The sequence below is a fragment of the Ambystoma mexicanum genome, chromosome 3q, assembly GCF_040938575.1.
Source record: "Ambystoma mexicanum isolate Mex_15411 chromosome 3q, UKY_AmexF1_1, whole genome shotgun sequence".
Lineage (NCBI taxonomy): Eukaryota > Metazoa > Chordata > Amphibia > Caudata > Ambystomatidae > Ambystoma > Ambystoma mexicanum.
In genome coordinates this window covers 599,199,775-599,217,250 of record NC_090926.1, presented here as the reverse complement: position 1 = coordinate 599,217,250, position 17,476 = coordinate 599,199,775, and the positions used below count along the sequence as shown (strand labels likewise).

Here is a 17,476-nt window from a genome sequence, read left to right as displayed (position 1 = left end):
AACTAACACTTCAATGCAAGTACAAAGTTGTGTCTCACTTTGTTTTTGCAACAGTTAGAACTCATATAGAAAAACTGGCAGAAATAAACCGTGTTTGGACCTGGGATTGCCTTGAAAGTCGGGAATACTGCCAAAACATTTACATTACACAGGCACTCGGCTTGATGTGCAAGTCAACGGCCAACGCCTGCATCCATGGATCAATGGGGAATGGCGATTCAACATAATGAGGATTTGTGTTTGGAAGGTGTCTTTTTACAAAAGGAACATGGTTGGCCATCCTTCTGCTGATTCTGGCGAGGCAGTGCCCCAGCACTTTAGATTCCCACACAACAGACATCCAGAGTGGCATCTGATTGTTGCCCTCATCTTGGTGCACTTGGATGCCAATAGAACAAAGCTGGCAAGGTCTTCACATACTATTGAAATATCAATGACGGCAGGTGTGAGATGTAGGCCTGTGGAAGGGTGTGCCTACTCACTCGGGTGTATAGCCCGCCATTTGAAAGAGGAGCCAGTATAGGGGGAACCGAGGCAACATGTACCCCATTGCTCAATCGATTCTGCACTGCTATCAGCTTTCAATCCTCTTGAATATGGTGTAGTCCTGAATGGATGGCAGGGCACTTCACTGCTTCTCTTAAAGTCCACATACTCACACAGCACTCATTAATATTGAGGGATCATTGCCACTCCTGGGCTCACAGCTTTCAGAGTTCCATAAGGATGTTCATACTGGTCCGTATGCTGATAAAGCTGTGTATGTGCCCGAATGAGCGTGGCGGGAAACGGTGGGCGTCATGGCCCACCAATACATGTAAGGTAGATACTTGAACGTGAAAGTGTCAAACGAGCAGGATGCGCCCCCACTTCACCAAGCCCCTGACACCCATCCGAGACTGATCCCTCAGAAAACAGGGTGTCTGCTTATCCCAGTCACCCCCTCTAAAATACCCGTCTAGATCGAGCTGTCCCTCGGGATAGAATCATGTCCACCATTTTAAAATGCTTCCCATGTGTTTGTTGGTCTTGGAGTTCTACAAAGCATCACACATTGTGATGTCGTCACATGACTCCCTAGTCACGAGGGGAAGTACATGGGGCGGCAGGAAGGGGCGGGACGGGATATGACGGAGGGCTAGTCACTCCTGGGTTATTGTGTGGAGATTAAAGAATGTGTTAAATGAAAGCTCCGCGTCTGTGTGTTATTTCGGAGTGTGACGCCTTACACATTCTCGACACTGGCGACGAAGAACTCACGCAGCAAACACACGGCAGCGTACGGCGTACGGTGGGTGGGAGTGAACATACTCCCCGCCAGCTGAGACTCTCCCCAGGAGTCCGAGCGAGGTCTCGCAAGCTTCTGCCACCGGCGACAGTCCGATCTGCAGGTGGAGCACGGCGGCTCCCTGCAATCGTCACTTGTATTGTGCAAGTGGAGCGCATCGGCTCCTTGCGACCGTGGCAAAATTCATCCGTGAGTGGAGCGTGTCGGCTCCTTACACAGAAACGTGTGAGTGGAGCGGGTCGGCTCCTCACAGCGTTTCCCTCACCAACAACGTGCAGGAATCTTGCGGGTGGAGCGCATCGGCTCCCCGTAACGTTCTCCCTTCCGTGGACGGAATTTGGCCCGTGAGTGGAGCACATCGGCTCCTCACGCTGAAGCGTGTGAGTGGAGCGGGTCGGCTCCTCACAGCGTTTTCCCGCCAAAAAAAAAAGCAGTGACATCAGTGGGTGGAGCGCGGCGGCTCCCCACGCTTACACAGGTACGAGCGAATCAAGCACACGCAAGTGGAGCACGTCGGCTCCTTGTACAAACACCTCACGTCACACAGAACATCCACCATCTTCAGATTTCAAGTGGAACATAGTAATTTGTCGCCCACTATACTCACCGAGTGCGCAGTTATACATTGCCTGTCATGCTTGATGACTCCTCTGAGGAATCACTAACAGTACAAGTAACTCCCGCCAAAACAACACGCACAAGCATGACGGACGGCCTAATAACACAGTTACCCCCCAATTTTGACCTGAGCGACACCAGCACACTGGGACCAAGGTGGAAAAAGTGGGTGAGGGATTTCGAAGTGTGTCTCAAGGCGGTAGGGCCTTTGGAGGATGAAAGGAAGCACAGTTTGCTCACCCATGCCATAGGATCAAATGTGAGAGACATCCTAGATGAAATTCCTGAAGATGACATAGACACCTACACCAAATTGAAGACAACCCGAACCAACTATTTCATGCCACACACAAACGTGGACTATGAGCGTCATATCTTTCACACCACTAAACAACTAAAAGGTGAAACAATGGATGCATTTGTGATGAGATTAAGAATAAAGATGAAACATTGCGATTTTAACAACTACTCTAATGAGGAAGCCCTTCGCTCACAGATAATTGTAGGATGTGAAAGCAGTGATTTCAGAAAAAGACTTCTACAAAAGGCTCGAAATCTGGAAGAGATTCTACGCCTGGCTCGATCCGAGGCGGCACTAACAGCACAGGTGGAAAGTCTTGATGGCATCACCATCATTCACGGGAAGCATGAAAATCTACACAAACTTGAGAGCACCACCAAAGGAAACACAGATCCATTTTGTTATCGCTGTGGACATGAATATCCTCATGAAGGCATCTGCCCTGCCATGGGTCAAATTTGTTCTGCCTGCGGGGGGGAAAATCATTACAAGGCTGTGTGTTTCATCTATCGCAGCAAAATGCGAGGAAGTGGAAGAAACAGACGCTCCTCACCAGAAAGAGAATTTAGGCGCATGAGTCCCAATCATGAGTCACACTACCAGAATGACGCAACACGCCGCCGACAACGAGAAGAACCGTCAGATAGAAGACAATCAAAACCCACACATGAGTGGCGTGACAACAAATCTTCATCCTCCGGGCGGAGAAGACGTCCCCGGAGATATGTCAGGTGTCTGGTGGAACAATCACATTCTGACAGCATCTCCAGCACCTCCTCAGAGGACAAACCCAAGAAGGAATCAAATCCACGCAGAGGAGAACCACGGACAAAAGGCTACCTATATGCACTTGGAAACCCCACGGCAAAAGAAAATAGCCCTACTTTCATCATCAATGTCAACCAAGTGGCTGCCGAATTTCTGGTGGACACAGGAGCCACGGTAAATGTGGTGAGTGAGGAAGTGTACAACAACATGCCAAATGCACCACGCTTGCAACCAGCTAGAGCACTCATTTTTCCATATGGCTCCAAGACGCCGCTACCGTGTAAAGGTTTCTTCACGGCATCATGTCGATACAAAGATCACGTGAAGGAAATACCCATGCATGTTCTCGAAGCAGCCACTGACAGTGGATGCATTCTTAGCTACAAATCTGCGGTCGACATGGGTCTGATTCATGTTCTATATAGACTCATGATGCACAAGCACCTGGACCCCACCGCCAACATTGACAAGATTTTCCCTGCATTGTTCAGAGGACTCGGAAAATTGAAGGACAGACAAATTGAACTACATATACACAGCAGCATTCCTCCGGTAGCGCAACACTACCATGGTATTCCCATCAATATACAAAAACAAGTGGAAACCGAATTAATGAAACTCTTGTAAGCGGACATAATTGAACCTGCTGAAGGCCCCACTCCTTGGGTATCTCCCATTGTACCAGTCCCGAAAAAGGATTCCGCTGACATTCGCATTTGCGTGGACATGCGAAGACCCAATGAAGCAATCTTGAGAGAACGTCATCAATCTCCCAGAATAACGGACATGGTGCATCTGCTCAATGGAGCCACAGTGTTTTCAAAACTGGACCTCAATAAGGGGTACCATCAACTAGAACTTCACAAAAGGTCCAGATACATCACCACTTTTGCTACTCACATGGGCCTCTACAGATACAAGCGGCTCAGTTTTGGAGTCTCTTCGGCGGCCGAAATATTTCAGTCGGAAATCCATAACATAATAAAACACGTACCAAATTGTTTGAACTATAGTGATGACATCTTAGTATTTGGACAAACTCAAGAACAGCACGATGACACCCTTATGCGTGTGTGCATGGCACTGGAGGAAGCACACCTCACCCTGAATAAGGACAAATGTGAATTTAGAAAACCAACCCTGCGATTTCTCGGCCACATCTTCTCCAAGAATGGAATGACACCGGATCCTGAAAAGGTCAGCGCACTCACAAGCACGACACCACCAACTTCCGTCACCGATCTGCGATCATTCCTGGGTCTAGCAAGTTATTGCACGAGATACATTAAGGACTTTGCATCCGTCAGTGCACCCTTGAGAGCCCTCATCAAACTTAACGCCAATTTCCGATGGACGGATGAATGTCAACAAGCGTTCCAAGTTATCAAAGATCGCATTGCAGATGCCAAAAATATGGTATACTTTGACCCACAGAAGCACACAGAATTGATAGTGGATGCTAGTCCAGTTGGCCTCGGAGCCATTCGGACTCAACTTGATCACAAAGATGGCCAGTCCATACACATAGTATCTTATGCCAGTCGCAGCCTCTCAAAAACTGAACAAGCATATTCACAAGCGGAGAGGGAAGGCTTGGCGGTCGTGTGGGCATGCGAGCATTTTCATCTTTTCCTGTATGGGAAACCTTTCACCATTGTCACAGACCATCAGGCACTATTATTCATCTATGGAAATGCTCAAGCCAAGATGCCTCCCAGAATAGCTCGATGGGCTTTAAGGCTACAAGATTATCAATTCAACATCATTCATCGACCAGGAAAAGAACAAAATCCAGCAGATTTCCTTTCGCGTCATCCCAGTCAAGATTGCAACTCCGATCCATCCATTGCAGATCAATACATCATGTATGTGGTCCAAGAAAGTACACCACAAGGTTTGGACATGGAACAAATAGCTAGGGAAACCAACTCAGACCCTGCAATGCAGGTCATTATGAGATGTCTTGAGACAGGGCACTGGAAACAGGCTAAGCAACTCAAAGAAGGTATGGAAGAAGAAACCAAGCAAGACATCACCTGTCTGCTCACAGTAAGGGAAGAGCTTGCAGAAACAGAAGGACTCTTACTAAAAGGGACAAAACTAGTGGTTCCTCGGTCATTAAGAAAAAAGGTCCTTGACCTTGCACATGAAGGACACCGGGGAATAATGTCCACAAAAAGGATGTTGCGACAAAGGGTATGGTTCCCTCAAATGGACACACAAGTGGAAGAACTGCTCAAAGACTGTCCCACATGTGTGGTTCTTAACCCTCAAACTAGACCTGAACCGCTCAGAATGACTGATTTGCCAAACAGAACTTGGGAAGAAATCACCATCGATCACTATGGTCCTCTGGAAGGGGGCGATTATGTCTTTGTGGCCATCGATGAATATTCGAGATTCCCAGATGCACAAATTGTACCGTCAACAGCAGCATATCACACCATCCCTGCGTTGGACAGAATGTTTGCTATATACGGAATTCCAAAAGTAGTGAAATCAGATAATGGACCCCCATTCACCGGACAAGATTGCAAAACCTTCGCAGAATACATGGGTTTCCATCACAGAAAAGTCACACCGTTGTGGCCTCAAGCGAACGGCACAGTTGAACGATTCATGGGAAGTATTAAACGCACCACGCAGATAGCTCGCCTGACTGGAGAACCACTGGAAAAATTACTGTGCAAGCTAATGAGAGACTACCGCAATACCCCACACAGTACCACTGGCAAATCACCGTCAGAAGTCATGTTTGGTAGAAATGTGCGAACTAGACTACCCCACATAGAACTGGAGGAAGAACGGTACAAAGGTGACGCTGAAATGAGACAACAAGACGCGTCCCAGAAAATGAATATGAAAGCCGCAGCGGACAAGAAAAGGAGGGCCGAGGAAAATAGCTTGGAGCCGGGAGACATTGTCGTCGCGAGACAGCCACAACATCGCAAAAACATGGCATCGTTCAATGAAGAACCCCTCACCATCACACAGAGGAAAGGTTCTCTCATCACGGCTGAAGGAACGACACATACAGTAACAAGAAACAGCTCCCACTTCAAGAAGATGCCAGGGATCATACCCCTAGTCGAACATCACATGCCAAGGGACACTCTGGTGCGGGATGCACCCTACGAAGGAGACCAGGAAGATTCCGACACTGATGAACCCCGTTGGCTACCTCAGGAATCGAGCGAAAGAAATAACTGGAGACCTCAGAGAACTCGAAGACGACCACTGCGCCTCATTGAGGAGATGCCCTGATAACGAACTTAATGTTTAGTATCGGGGGCGTGTGATGTCGTCACATGACTCCCTAGTCACGAGGGGAAGTACATGGGGCGGCAGGAAGGGGCGGGACGGGATATGACGGAGGGCTAGTCACTCCTGGGTTATTGTGTGGAGATTAAAGGATGTGTTAAATGAAAGCTCCGCGTCTGTGTGTTATTTCGGAGTGTGACGCCTTAACCATTCTCGACACACATCACACGTTGACCTGTTGAAGTTGCTCAGCAGGGTTCGGACACATTGATTGCATAATTACATGTAAACTGCAAACATGATGAGGGCATTGCTTATTGTACAGTCGATAACTATATTGGTATATCGCAACGTTACTTTGATTATTTAAATTCACTTTAGGCTCCATTCATAATACCCATGTGCTTATGTGCTACCAACGCTGGTCTGGCCTCGTCCTCTCCGGTGACAAAATCGGTTAATAAATAATTAAACTGCCAAACAGTCATTTTTGACAGAAGGTAGTGCACTTGTGTGTGGTTTACAAATCTAACAGTTTCTTTTTATTTTTTTTTGCCCACAGTGTTGGCCAAAGGCAGCTTGTCTGTTTAGCAAGAGCCCTCCTGCGGAAAACCCGCATCCTCGTCTTGGATGAAGCAACAGCAGCAGTGGACCTAGAAACAGACGACCTGATCCAAATGACCATCCGAACGCAGTTCGAAGATTGTACAGTGTTGACGATAGCACACAGGCTGAACACAATCCTGGATTACACCAGGTATCCTCATGGCGTCCTATTTCACACCCGTGTACATTAGGTTGTAATGCTGTGCAGACAGAGTTTACGGAGCTGAAAGATTGTATCGTGCAATTTCAATTGACAAATTATTAAAAGGTGTTGGAGAGGGTTAGTCAGCGACCAGCAATGGTATGTGGAACAATGACCTTTAAGATCAAGCAATGAGTTCCACAACTTTCTGCAATAGCTTCGGTTGCATATGAGGCCACTGAATTGATGCACTATGTGCCTCATTATAAGTTTGCTGGTCCAGTAGTAAGGGTGCCGGTAAGCTACCGGCGCCGTTACTACCGGACTGGCAAACTGCAAGTTTTGCTTGCGGGTGCCTGTGTGCCCGCCACGTCTGACCTGGCGGGTGGACTGTCGCCGCGAGCACAGCATGTCAGATGCACCGACACCATTCACGAATGGTGCCGGTGCATCCGGTTTCCCCATTCCCATTGAGGATCTTTGGGGAATGGGGAAGAATATTTTCCGGCCCCCGTGAATGGGCGATTACTGGGTGCGGCAAGGCCGTAATGATCCAGTAATTGCCCATTCCTGAGCACTGCAAAAATTCGCAAGTTTGGCAGCAGCCTGCCTGTTTTACCGGCAAGGCTACCGCCAAACTTGTAATGTGGCCCAATGTCTGTAGACCATCCGCTTCTCCAGACAGGATGAACATCAAGAAACAAAGCTTTCGAAACGTGAATGTAAAAAAAAAGGAAGATCCCTATCCATCGGCGAAGACACTCTTCTCCCGCAATATTCGTTATTTATTTACGGAGTTATTCTCCATCATCTGCTTCTTTATATTGCACAGGAGATTCAGTTCGGTCATGGGTGAAGGGAGCACACGTTTCAGTGAAGTGGCTGCAGTCGCGGGATTCAACGTATAGAGATAGAAATTAAGAAAGCTAGTTTTATCCTCCACACAGTCCACCTTGCATGAGGGGGGTCGTTTTGAATGAAGGGGGCCATCCAAAACGACTTAACGTGGGGCACCACTGTTTACCTTTGTGGTCTAAAGTCTCTTGTTTTGGATGGACAGTGTTACCCAGGTGTGGGGAAGAAAGATTTGAATCTTCAAACCCATAACCAGTCCTACAGATAAAGTGTGTATCGGCCCCTGTACTCCCTAAAAATAGGCAAATACTCACAAAAATAAAAATAGGAAGTAAAAATACTCCAAACAAAAATAGGAAACAGACACGCAGAACCTTGAGCCCCTGAACACGTGGTTGCAGTTGGCATATAATGTTACTGAGGCTTGCAGATATTAATGGCTGTAACTAAGCACATTAATGTAAGTGTGATGCTGTATCTATCATAAGACAGAAATGCCAGTGGAAGTGAGGCTGCAACCTCAAATGGCAGGATGTTGGCATGTGATGTATCTGCCTATGTGTGACTGTACCTAATGATACATCGGATTAAGTGGACTTGCCAGGCTGTAGCTGGGCACTTTTGACATTAAATAATGGCAGAGCCAGCAACCTTGTGAAGGCTTGTTTACATGATAGACCCAACATCATGGAACCAGATACAGCCCCTTCTGGCCAGGTAAATCCACCATAAAGTCAGTTAAAGCTATAATTTCGCCATATGATTATGCAAAGTGTGCCTAGCAAATGCCTAAGCCCTCCAATCCTAGGTTAAGGTTCAGATTTAAGACTAAAGCCAATGAATACCCAGTTGCAGCCTCACATGCGTAGGCACAGCATCTTCTGCCCAGATCCGGAATTCTATTTAGAGGTAGAATCTAATTTGCCACGGTACACATATCATTTGCTAAATTCTGCCATGTTATGTCCATGGTATTGGAATTGTATGTTGAAAGAGTTTTGAATGGCCTGCTACAGCCAGAATAGGTCCACATATACTCATATTCCCAGCCATGTCCTTCCCGTCTAAAGAATGATTGCTCTGGAGGGTTGCCCAGAGCAATGCCAGAGGTTAATATTCATTCAAAACTTTCCAGCTGCCCCCTCTTTTGTTTTGTTTAAGTCGCCCGAGTGGGATGGCTATGCCCAGATGAGTCCCAATGCTGCTGGGCAGAGAAACCCAATATTCACCTTACTGATCATGCTCAAAGAGGCCGAAACATATCTGGAGTTGCTTGTGGTCTTGTGTAGAAGTGATGTGACCTAGCAGTTTGTACACTACTGCCCTTATTGGGATGGGACCAAGCCTGATATACATATGGCCTTTCCCCTTTCTGTATTGTCTTGACAGGCTGGAGAATGGTGGTCTAGAGACTTGCCCACAGCAATTCTAGAGGTTAAGATGAATTCTAATCCCTTCCACCCATCACTTATCTTGTTTTGTTTAAGTTTAACCTTGTGCCTAGTTAAAGCCAAGGTATTGAGAGCGTATGTTAGATGAGAATCAAATATCTAGCTAAGGTCAGAATATGTCTGTATATTCTCATATTGCCAGGTATGACCTTGCATGCACAGTTTCAACCTTTATATTCCATGTACAACATTAAATGTCCCCATTCAGCCATCGTGTGCCAGACTCATATACCAAGGTGCCATCATCACCCAGATGCTAATCCATACAAACAGGTACTGACCTTATATGCCTGATTAACCCTTACATGATAGGCACATGCTTGTATTCCCAGCAGCAGCGGCACAGTATAGCAGGTACAGCACATGATGTCAAGGTACTGCCATAATACATTATTAGCTGCCTTGTACACAGTTCTTCAGTCATATTATGGACTGTACATCCTCAAATGTCCAGGTGCAACTCCATATGCACACATACAGCCTCAACTGGTCATTTACTGTCCTATATGAGTGTTGATGCATCAATTGTCATCATCATCTATGTTGTGCTCTACAAGTGACACAGCACACTATATTCCAATAAGCATCTTCATTCCCAGCCACCACTGACATATGCCCAGGTGCAGTCCACCATCAACTGCCCAGGTAAAGCCTTATACATTCTGCCAAATCAATCACATGACGTATAGCCTCGCATGCCTCATATGCCAGCTACATCTGCCATATGCCAAAGTGCAGTCATTATGTAATACTGTTTTTTCATATAGTGTTTCATTCCAGATTCCTCCTGCATCTAAGTGTTGTAGTATTAATAGTTGCATAGCTATTTTGCATAGCACAAAGTACAGGCATCAAATAACCAGATGCAGCCTTTTATGTCCAGGGACAACCTACATGGCCGGCTACCACCTTAAATTTACATATTCTGCTTTTATGCCTTGTGGTCTCAAATGCTGATGAGCCTCCTCAGCCCCAGCTACAGCAACTATACTCCTTTGTACACTGGAAGTAATGGGCAGATATATGCTCCTATGCCGAGCCATAGTTGTTGCATTCCCACATACAGTGTGAGATTTTATTTACTTATTTTATTGGATATTTATAAGGTGCTTATACAACAAGACTGTGTTTCAAAGTGCTGTTTCAAAGTGCCACAAGGCAAAAGGGCAGGGAACAAGAGAGCAAATAAACAATGAAGATGACAATGAACAGATAGAAAGAACAGCGGTCCTAGTAGGCCTTGTGACATTCAGAGCATGCAAGTGGACTCGAAAGAAAAAATGGTGGATGGGATGTGGTTAACTGCTATTAGGGACCCCCAGGGGGGAAGTGCCAAAGGTGCCTGTTGGGGAGGCAGCAGGTAGGTGCATGGGCAGAGACATCCCCCCAAGTGAAGAGGGAGGTCTACCGCCCTAACATGAAAGTGCTTGGTGGAGGCAACCACCTGACAGGTGCTTGTGGGCCCAGAGGGCAGTGCAGGGGGGTGCTGGTGGCAATTGGGCAGAAGCACAGGACCCTATAGGACTCTTGAGGGACCAGGCCCCAATCTCAGCGGCAGAGGGGATGGTTAGCATGGGAGGGGGAGAAGGAAGGAGGAGGAGAAAAGAAAGGTCTTGAGTTGTTTACGGAACATGAGGTGGGCCGGTTCAAGACGGAGAGAGAGAGGGTGACTCTTCCATAGGAGGAAGCCAGCTGAGGAGAGAGAGCTGCCCCACGTTTGACCAGCAGAAAATTGGAGTGAGAAGATCGAAGGGGTCTGGAGGGAGAGTATTTAGTAAGAGAGAGCTGCAGGTAGTGTGGTCCCAGACAGCCTTGTGGATGATGCAAAGGATCTTGAATTTGATCCTTGCAGCAACCGGGAGCCAGTGGAGAGTTTTTTAGAGCTGGAGATGTCCCAGGGCTTGAGGCCAAGGATAATTCTCGCAGCCCTATTCTGGATTAGTTGAAGAGGACGGAGTGAAGAAAGTAGGCTAGCCTGGAGAGGACCAGAGCACTAGAGACATTGAGCTTCTGGGCGAATTGAGGAAAGGGAGAATGCCTCTAAGGAGGTGACGTTAAAAGTGGGCCTTCTTGGCAAGGTCCAAGATGTGAGGAGTAAAGGAGAGAGAGGAGTCGACAATGACTACAAGGTCATCTATTGGTATAGCCGTTATATAACAATATGCTCAGATTCAGACATCATAAACTAGGTACAGCCAGCCATGCCAGGGTGCTGCCAACATGTGCCTGATGCAGCTACTTACATGTAAAAACCTATTTCATCAAGTGCCGAACGTAGGCACATATGACCATTTAATGCCTTTTTATCCTATTTTAAACCATCGTAATATGTGTGATATAGCCTCAGTCGCTAGGTTCGCCCCACATGCCCAGTTACTGCCATCATGCTCCAGGTTCAGCTGGATTTTAAAGTACTGCTTTTATATGCCAGGCACATCCTCATATGCTCTGCTCCACCACGCTGGGGTGGATGGTGGGAGTGGGGGGGGCAACTGAGTTATCAGGACAACACATTGGAGACCGGACAGAAAAGCGAAATGGTCAAGGAAAAATCCTGCATAAGGAACTCTTTTTACAAATGGTGTCTGCTATGAGTGACAGCATTTACTGCCTGTGACTGAGTTTATCAACATGAGGCATATTTTAAAGTCATCCTCCCTTACATTTGCTCTGAGAAAGCACAGCTAAGCCTGTTCAGTCGTATTCAAAACAACAGCAAAGTGGTTAAAACCTGTTTCATTCAGTTGAAACTGCTTGGTAGCATTCCCCATTCCCTGCCTTTGTTTACTCGGCATCTGCTGTTAATGGTTTCCTCTCAGGTTTTTCAGACTAGTCGAAAGGACTATGTCCAGACTAGATTTTCCCACAGCTAAATTGGCTAAAGTAAGGTCATGGCTAGCGATATTCACCTGCAAATTCGTATGGACCTGCTTGCAAAATATTCCTCCAATGACTTCCCATTTAAAATAAAGTGAAGGTGCAGATCTTTGTTATCGTCCATAACACGTTCTCCTATTGGAAAACATTTCTCAGATGTACTCCCATTTCCATTTGACATTTCAGTATGATAACGCTGTGTGTTCTAGCCAAATCTCCCTCAAGCCTGGATACAATAACCTTGCACTGTATCAGAGAACGTAGTTAACATATTAAACCCTGGAGTGGCATCACCTACTCTCTACAATAAGTTAAATGTATGGAATAACAGTGAAAACATATGTTGATGAGTGTGATTTGATGACTGGCTCCTGAAGCTACCGGAAGTATGGGCTTTTGGGTATGAGGGTGGCTGAGATCCTTTCTATTGTGCGGATCGCAGACTGAACCTTCTCTTGGCACTGGGAGGGTTACAGGTAAAAATAGCCTTTCTTAGGAAAACGTGGAGTTTCTACATAACAGAATGAAGCCCCTGAGCAGGGTCCTGGCAAGTATTCTCAAATTTGCTTAATCTCTGTTCAAACAGTTTGATTAATGATTTTGATTGAGAAGATAAAGCTAAAACGATATTGAGCAACCAGACTACATATCCACAGACATTATGAACCTCATTACGAGGGTGCCGGTCCGGTAACAACTGTGCCGGTAAACCTACACGCACCATTGTTACAGGACCGGCACACTCCGAGTCTGCAGGTGGCTGCCGTCTGCCCGCCAGGTCTGACTTGGTGGGTGGGACGGCAGCCGGTTGCAGACTTTCATGGAAGCACCGACATCGTTATTAACGGTGCCGGTGCTTCCGTCATCCCTATTCCCACTGAGTCCTATGGGACTCAAATGGTAATAGGGATTAACATTTTTCCAGTGCCTGACTTCCAGGAACACCAGGGTCGTAATCCCCCGGCACGGCTACTGCCGGACTCTTAATGAAGTCCTATCACTTCACACACCCACCAACCAAAAGTAAAAGCATGAACATGCAAGTTTACAGGAACCACATGCCACATCAGCCAATGTGGATAACTTGAGTAACACCAAGATAGAAGTATTACACCCACAGGGTTATTTTAAAAAAGATATGCTAATTGCAGACAGGACACAACCAACACATGCACTGCAATGTTCAACACTCACAAAGCAGAATATAAATGTGAAGAGTACATGAAGGCAAAATTGCCTTTACTCCTCACTTTTACTCTCTGCTTTGGGAGAGAGGAAACAACACCTGCAAATGATGCTTTGCAGGTAGCGTTTCATAATGGATTCCAAAGGAATTTGCCTGATCTTTAGCAGGTGGTAAAACAAGACGTATTGTATTGAATTCATTGGTTTTATGCCTGCATGGAAACCTCATACAGGCGCAACACCATGTTCTCTTCCAAGATGGAGGAGTAAAGCAAAGCAGATATGCAGACTCTGCTTTGCTGCCCTCCAATGCCTTGGAACAGCAGGACAATATTGGGGGTCATTACGAGTATGCCGGTCTGGGATAGATGCCAGTAAAACATCTCTAGCATTTTTCCCAGACCGCCATACTCCGAATCTGCCGGTAGGGTCAGTGAACTACTGGCAGGTCCGACCTGCCAGGAGTTCAGGGCCCTACCGGCAGAGAATGCACTGAATCACTGGCATCCTTAGCAATGGTGCCAGGAATTCAGTAGTTCCGATTCTGGGAACTTACTGCCGGCACTGGTAATATCCTGGTAACACCGGGATATTGGCCGCCTGTAATGGTAAGATGAATCTGCTGGCAGGTTACCGGCAGAGTCGTAATGAGACTCATGACTTGGAGAGAAAAATGAAAGAGTGATTGGGTTTTACACTTTTATTTAGCTCCTCACTCAGTTACAAATGACACCCACTCTGCATCATTTGCTTACAAAAACAATGAATACAGGGTGTAATGGGCAAAGTGAACATAGACGAGGCTACAATGTGTGTTATAAGGCATCTGTGAACCCGGAGCCCGGTTGCCTGGGGAACCGTCACCAGGTGTGTCCCCATGGCACATACCCACTCGTGCTCCCCAAGTTCATCAACTAGTAAAACTTTTTTTTGTGCAACAGTGCAAATGAGTTTGCTCCCTACCAATGATACCCTAACAGGCGTACCCGCGGAGGTAGCGATACAACTAACAATGGACGGAGTCTTATATTATGACTGCACTATGTTAATTTTTCATTTTTACTTGAGCATAAGGTAATATTTTCACATTGGGACGTTACTGAAATTTTGATGAAAACTTAATGAAATAAAATAACCGCAGAAATGCACGTGTATGCTTGTGCAGAGCCTCGGTCACATATATGCAGGTGTGTGTATTAGTGATAGTAATCTCCAGCGCGTAGGGCGCATTGCTAATGGAAATATGTGCTTAATTGGTGTCATTTTATAGCGTTTAAACTAAATATGTCTTTTTCTTTTGCAAACAGGGTTCTTGTTCTCGACAAAGGTAAAATAGCAGAATTTGACACTCCATCCAATCTTATAAGTTCTAAGGGTATTTTCTACGGTATGGCAAAGGATGCGGGACTCGCTTAGATAAACTTTCATGTCTGAGCACCAAGAGAATCATCAAAGAACAAAAACAATGCAAGGAAGAACCGACCGGACGTTTTTTATACATCAAATATACTTTATATTCTATGTGCGGATCATGAATAGAGAATTTCATGATAACACAAACCTCAAATTCTATAATAAAAGCATAACATATTTAAAGTTATTTCCAGCTTGCATTATCTATTTATTGACATATGTTGTGTACATATCTATATACTAGCTGTACCCGGCCACGCGTTGCTGTGGCTCACTTTGGTTAAATGGAAAAGAAAGAAAAGAGAAAGCGCACGTTTCTAATATGTTTAATTTCACAAAATTTGTGGGTATACAATATTTGTTGTTCCGTTGTCTGTGCAGCCCTACCTCCCACCCACCCCTACCGTACCCCTACCCACCCACCCCCCCCTCTCCCTACCTACCCACCCCCCCTCTCCCCCTACCCTCACCCACCCACCCCCCTCTCTCCCTAAAATGTAATCAGTCTGCAACTGTGCATCCTCAAGTCTGGCTGCATGTCGCTCTGCTTCTTCCTCTGCTCGTATTTGAGCCATTCTAAATCAGAAACATTGAAATGGAATCGTACAATATTTAGTATAGCGTGTGTTGCTTTTACGTCCAACAGATGGTGATGTTTTTCAAGAAAAGCATGTTTTAGTATAGCGTGTGTTGCTTTTACATCCAAAAGATGGTGCTTTTTTTGAAAAAAGTATGTTTTTTACCTGTCACAGGTGTGACATCTGCATGATATAGGTACATAAAAACACACATGTATCCGAATGCAACGTTGTGTCAAAATTTCAAAGCAATTGGTAAGGAACTCTCGCAGATTTAAGATTTTGAACAAACAAAATATTTCCATTTTTATTTACATAGAATAGAAGATATGATACTATATGACAACGCTAGTTGTCTTATAGATAGTCAAGGTGAAACCTGGCATCAATTGGAAATGTGACATTTATATGCCTAATAACTTTTGAGCCCTGGGACACATCAACACGTAAGTTTACGAATGGAAATAGATGCATGAGCCCCCCAAAACTGGAATATTTCGTGTAAGTCTGTGTCATAGTTCAAAAGATATAAAGAGTAAAAAAAGAGTGTGTTTTTCAATTTTCCATTAATTTCCCCATACGGAAAATTACCAATTTATCCTCATGTGCACAGCCCTTGTTGGTTTAGCATAAATCCATCCAGTAGTTTATTTTTTTAATTGGCATAGAGCAGGGTGCCCCGATACGCAAAACGTTAGTTATCTCTCCAATGATGCATTCCTGGCCCAAAGCTTATCATTTTCTGAAAATCCGCCACTATGCAGTCTAGATGTGTTTTTAAAAACTGCCCTAAAATGATTTAACAGGTATAAGTAGGGCAGTTTTAGGGCTAGGGAGAATGTGGGCAGGATAAGAAAGGATGAATTGTGAAGGTTTCAGGCTTGGTGATAGTGTTGTTTTTCCCAAGTGTTTTGCTGAAATCTAGATCTGAATGTCAAGTGGTAAGAAAAAGTCTAAGGGGCACATTCTGAGTTTGGGAGTTATTTGATGGTAATTCCACCAAATGACTGCCAAAATCAGATACTGTTACTGCCACTTGGCCTTATGGATTTACCGCAGAATTACAAGTGATGCTAGGGATAGGGTAAGTTTCCACTTATGGAGTCAGGGATTTTTGGCCGAGCAGCAATTCTGCTGATGTTTGGAGGAAAATTGGAGGTTTTACCTCCATCATCATACTGGAGGTAAATTCTCCACTTTTCCTCCAAAGAGCAGCAGAATTACCACTTGAGAATTCCGCTGGTGGTGATTCCACAAAAATTTTAAATTTGGAGGTGTGGGAAAAAAATCTAGGTAATGCCGTTAGCAACAAAAAAGTGGCAGCAATGGAATTAACTCCATTTTTTTTACTGCACCACTAAACTCGCCACTAAACTCGGAATGAGCCCATAAATACTTCCAAACTTTGATGTAACTCAGTCTGAGTTTGGCAGTCATTCGGTGGTAATTCTGCCAAATTACCACCAAAACCAGATATCATTACTGCCACTTGGTCCCGTGGGTTTACCACATGACTACAAGTGGTGGTAGGGCAGTGTTAGTCCTTATTTAGCACTTCATTGGGGATTTCTGGCAGAATTACCACCAGTGGAATTATATTGCAACATCATACTGGAGGTAAATCCTCCACTTTTCCTCCAGAGATCAGCAGAATTAACACTCAGAAAACCTGCCGATGGTGATTCCACCAAAACTCAGGGACGTCATTTAGAGGGTCACTAGGAGTCACAGTTGCGACCCCTGAGGTCTCCCTTGCTACACCTAAAAAAAGAAAGTTTTCTTTTTTTTTTTCTTTTTTACAAATTGAAGCTCTTTGGACTGTGGCCAATGTCATGTGGCTATTTGAGCTATTTGTCTTTCTGGAATTCCATACAATAATGGCTAGACTCTTTAAAGGTTTATTTCAGGCACACCGTAGGGGGTGAGTCACTGATTTATTATTTTCTTACCTAAAATTCACAATGCAGACAAAATCCTCCAAAAAGCATTTAGAGTAGAATAAGCATCCATTTCGGAATATGTATTTTGCTTTTCACAAGTTGCAGTTCTAGCATATTTTTCCTGCCAATACATATGGTGATCCATTTTTGTATGAAATGTATATCACGTTACAGTAATACTGTAACCATATTT

The 17,476-nt window shown here is 45.2% G+C and overlaps 1 protein-coding gene across 1 annotated transcript in view; it reads left to right on the top strand.

Annotated features, from left to right (window-relative positions):
• Positions 1 to 14,952, top strand: part of ABCC3 (ATP binding cassette subfamily C member 3) — an 804,906-nt gene extending 789,954 nt beyond the window's left edge. The window contains exons 30-31 of the mRNA XM_069654461.1: positions 6,799 to 6,993; positions 14,660 to 14,952. Coding sequence (XP_069510562.1) covers positions 6,799 to 6,993; positions 14,660 to 14,768 — 304 coding nt within the window. The 3' untranslated portion in view covers positions 14,769 to 14,952. The remainder of the gene's footprint in view (positions 1 to 6,798; positions 6,994 to 14,659) is intronic.
• The last annotated feature ends 2,524 nt before the right edge of the window (positions 14,953 to 17,476 follow it).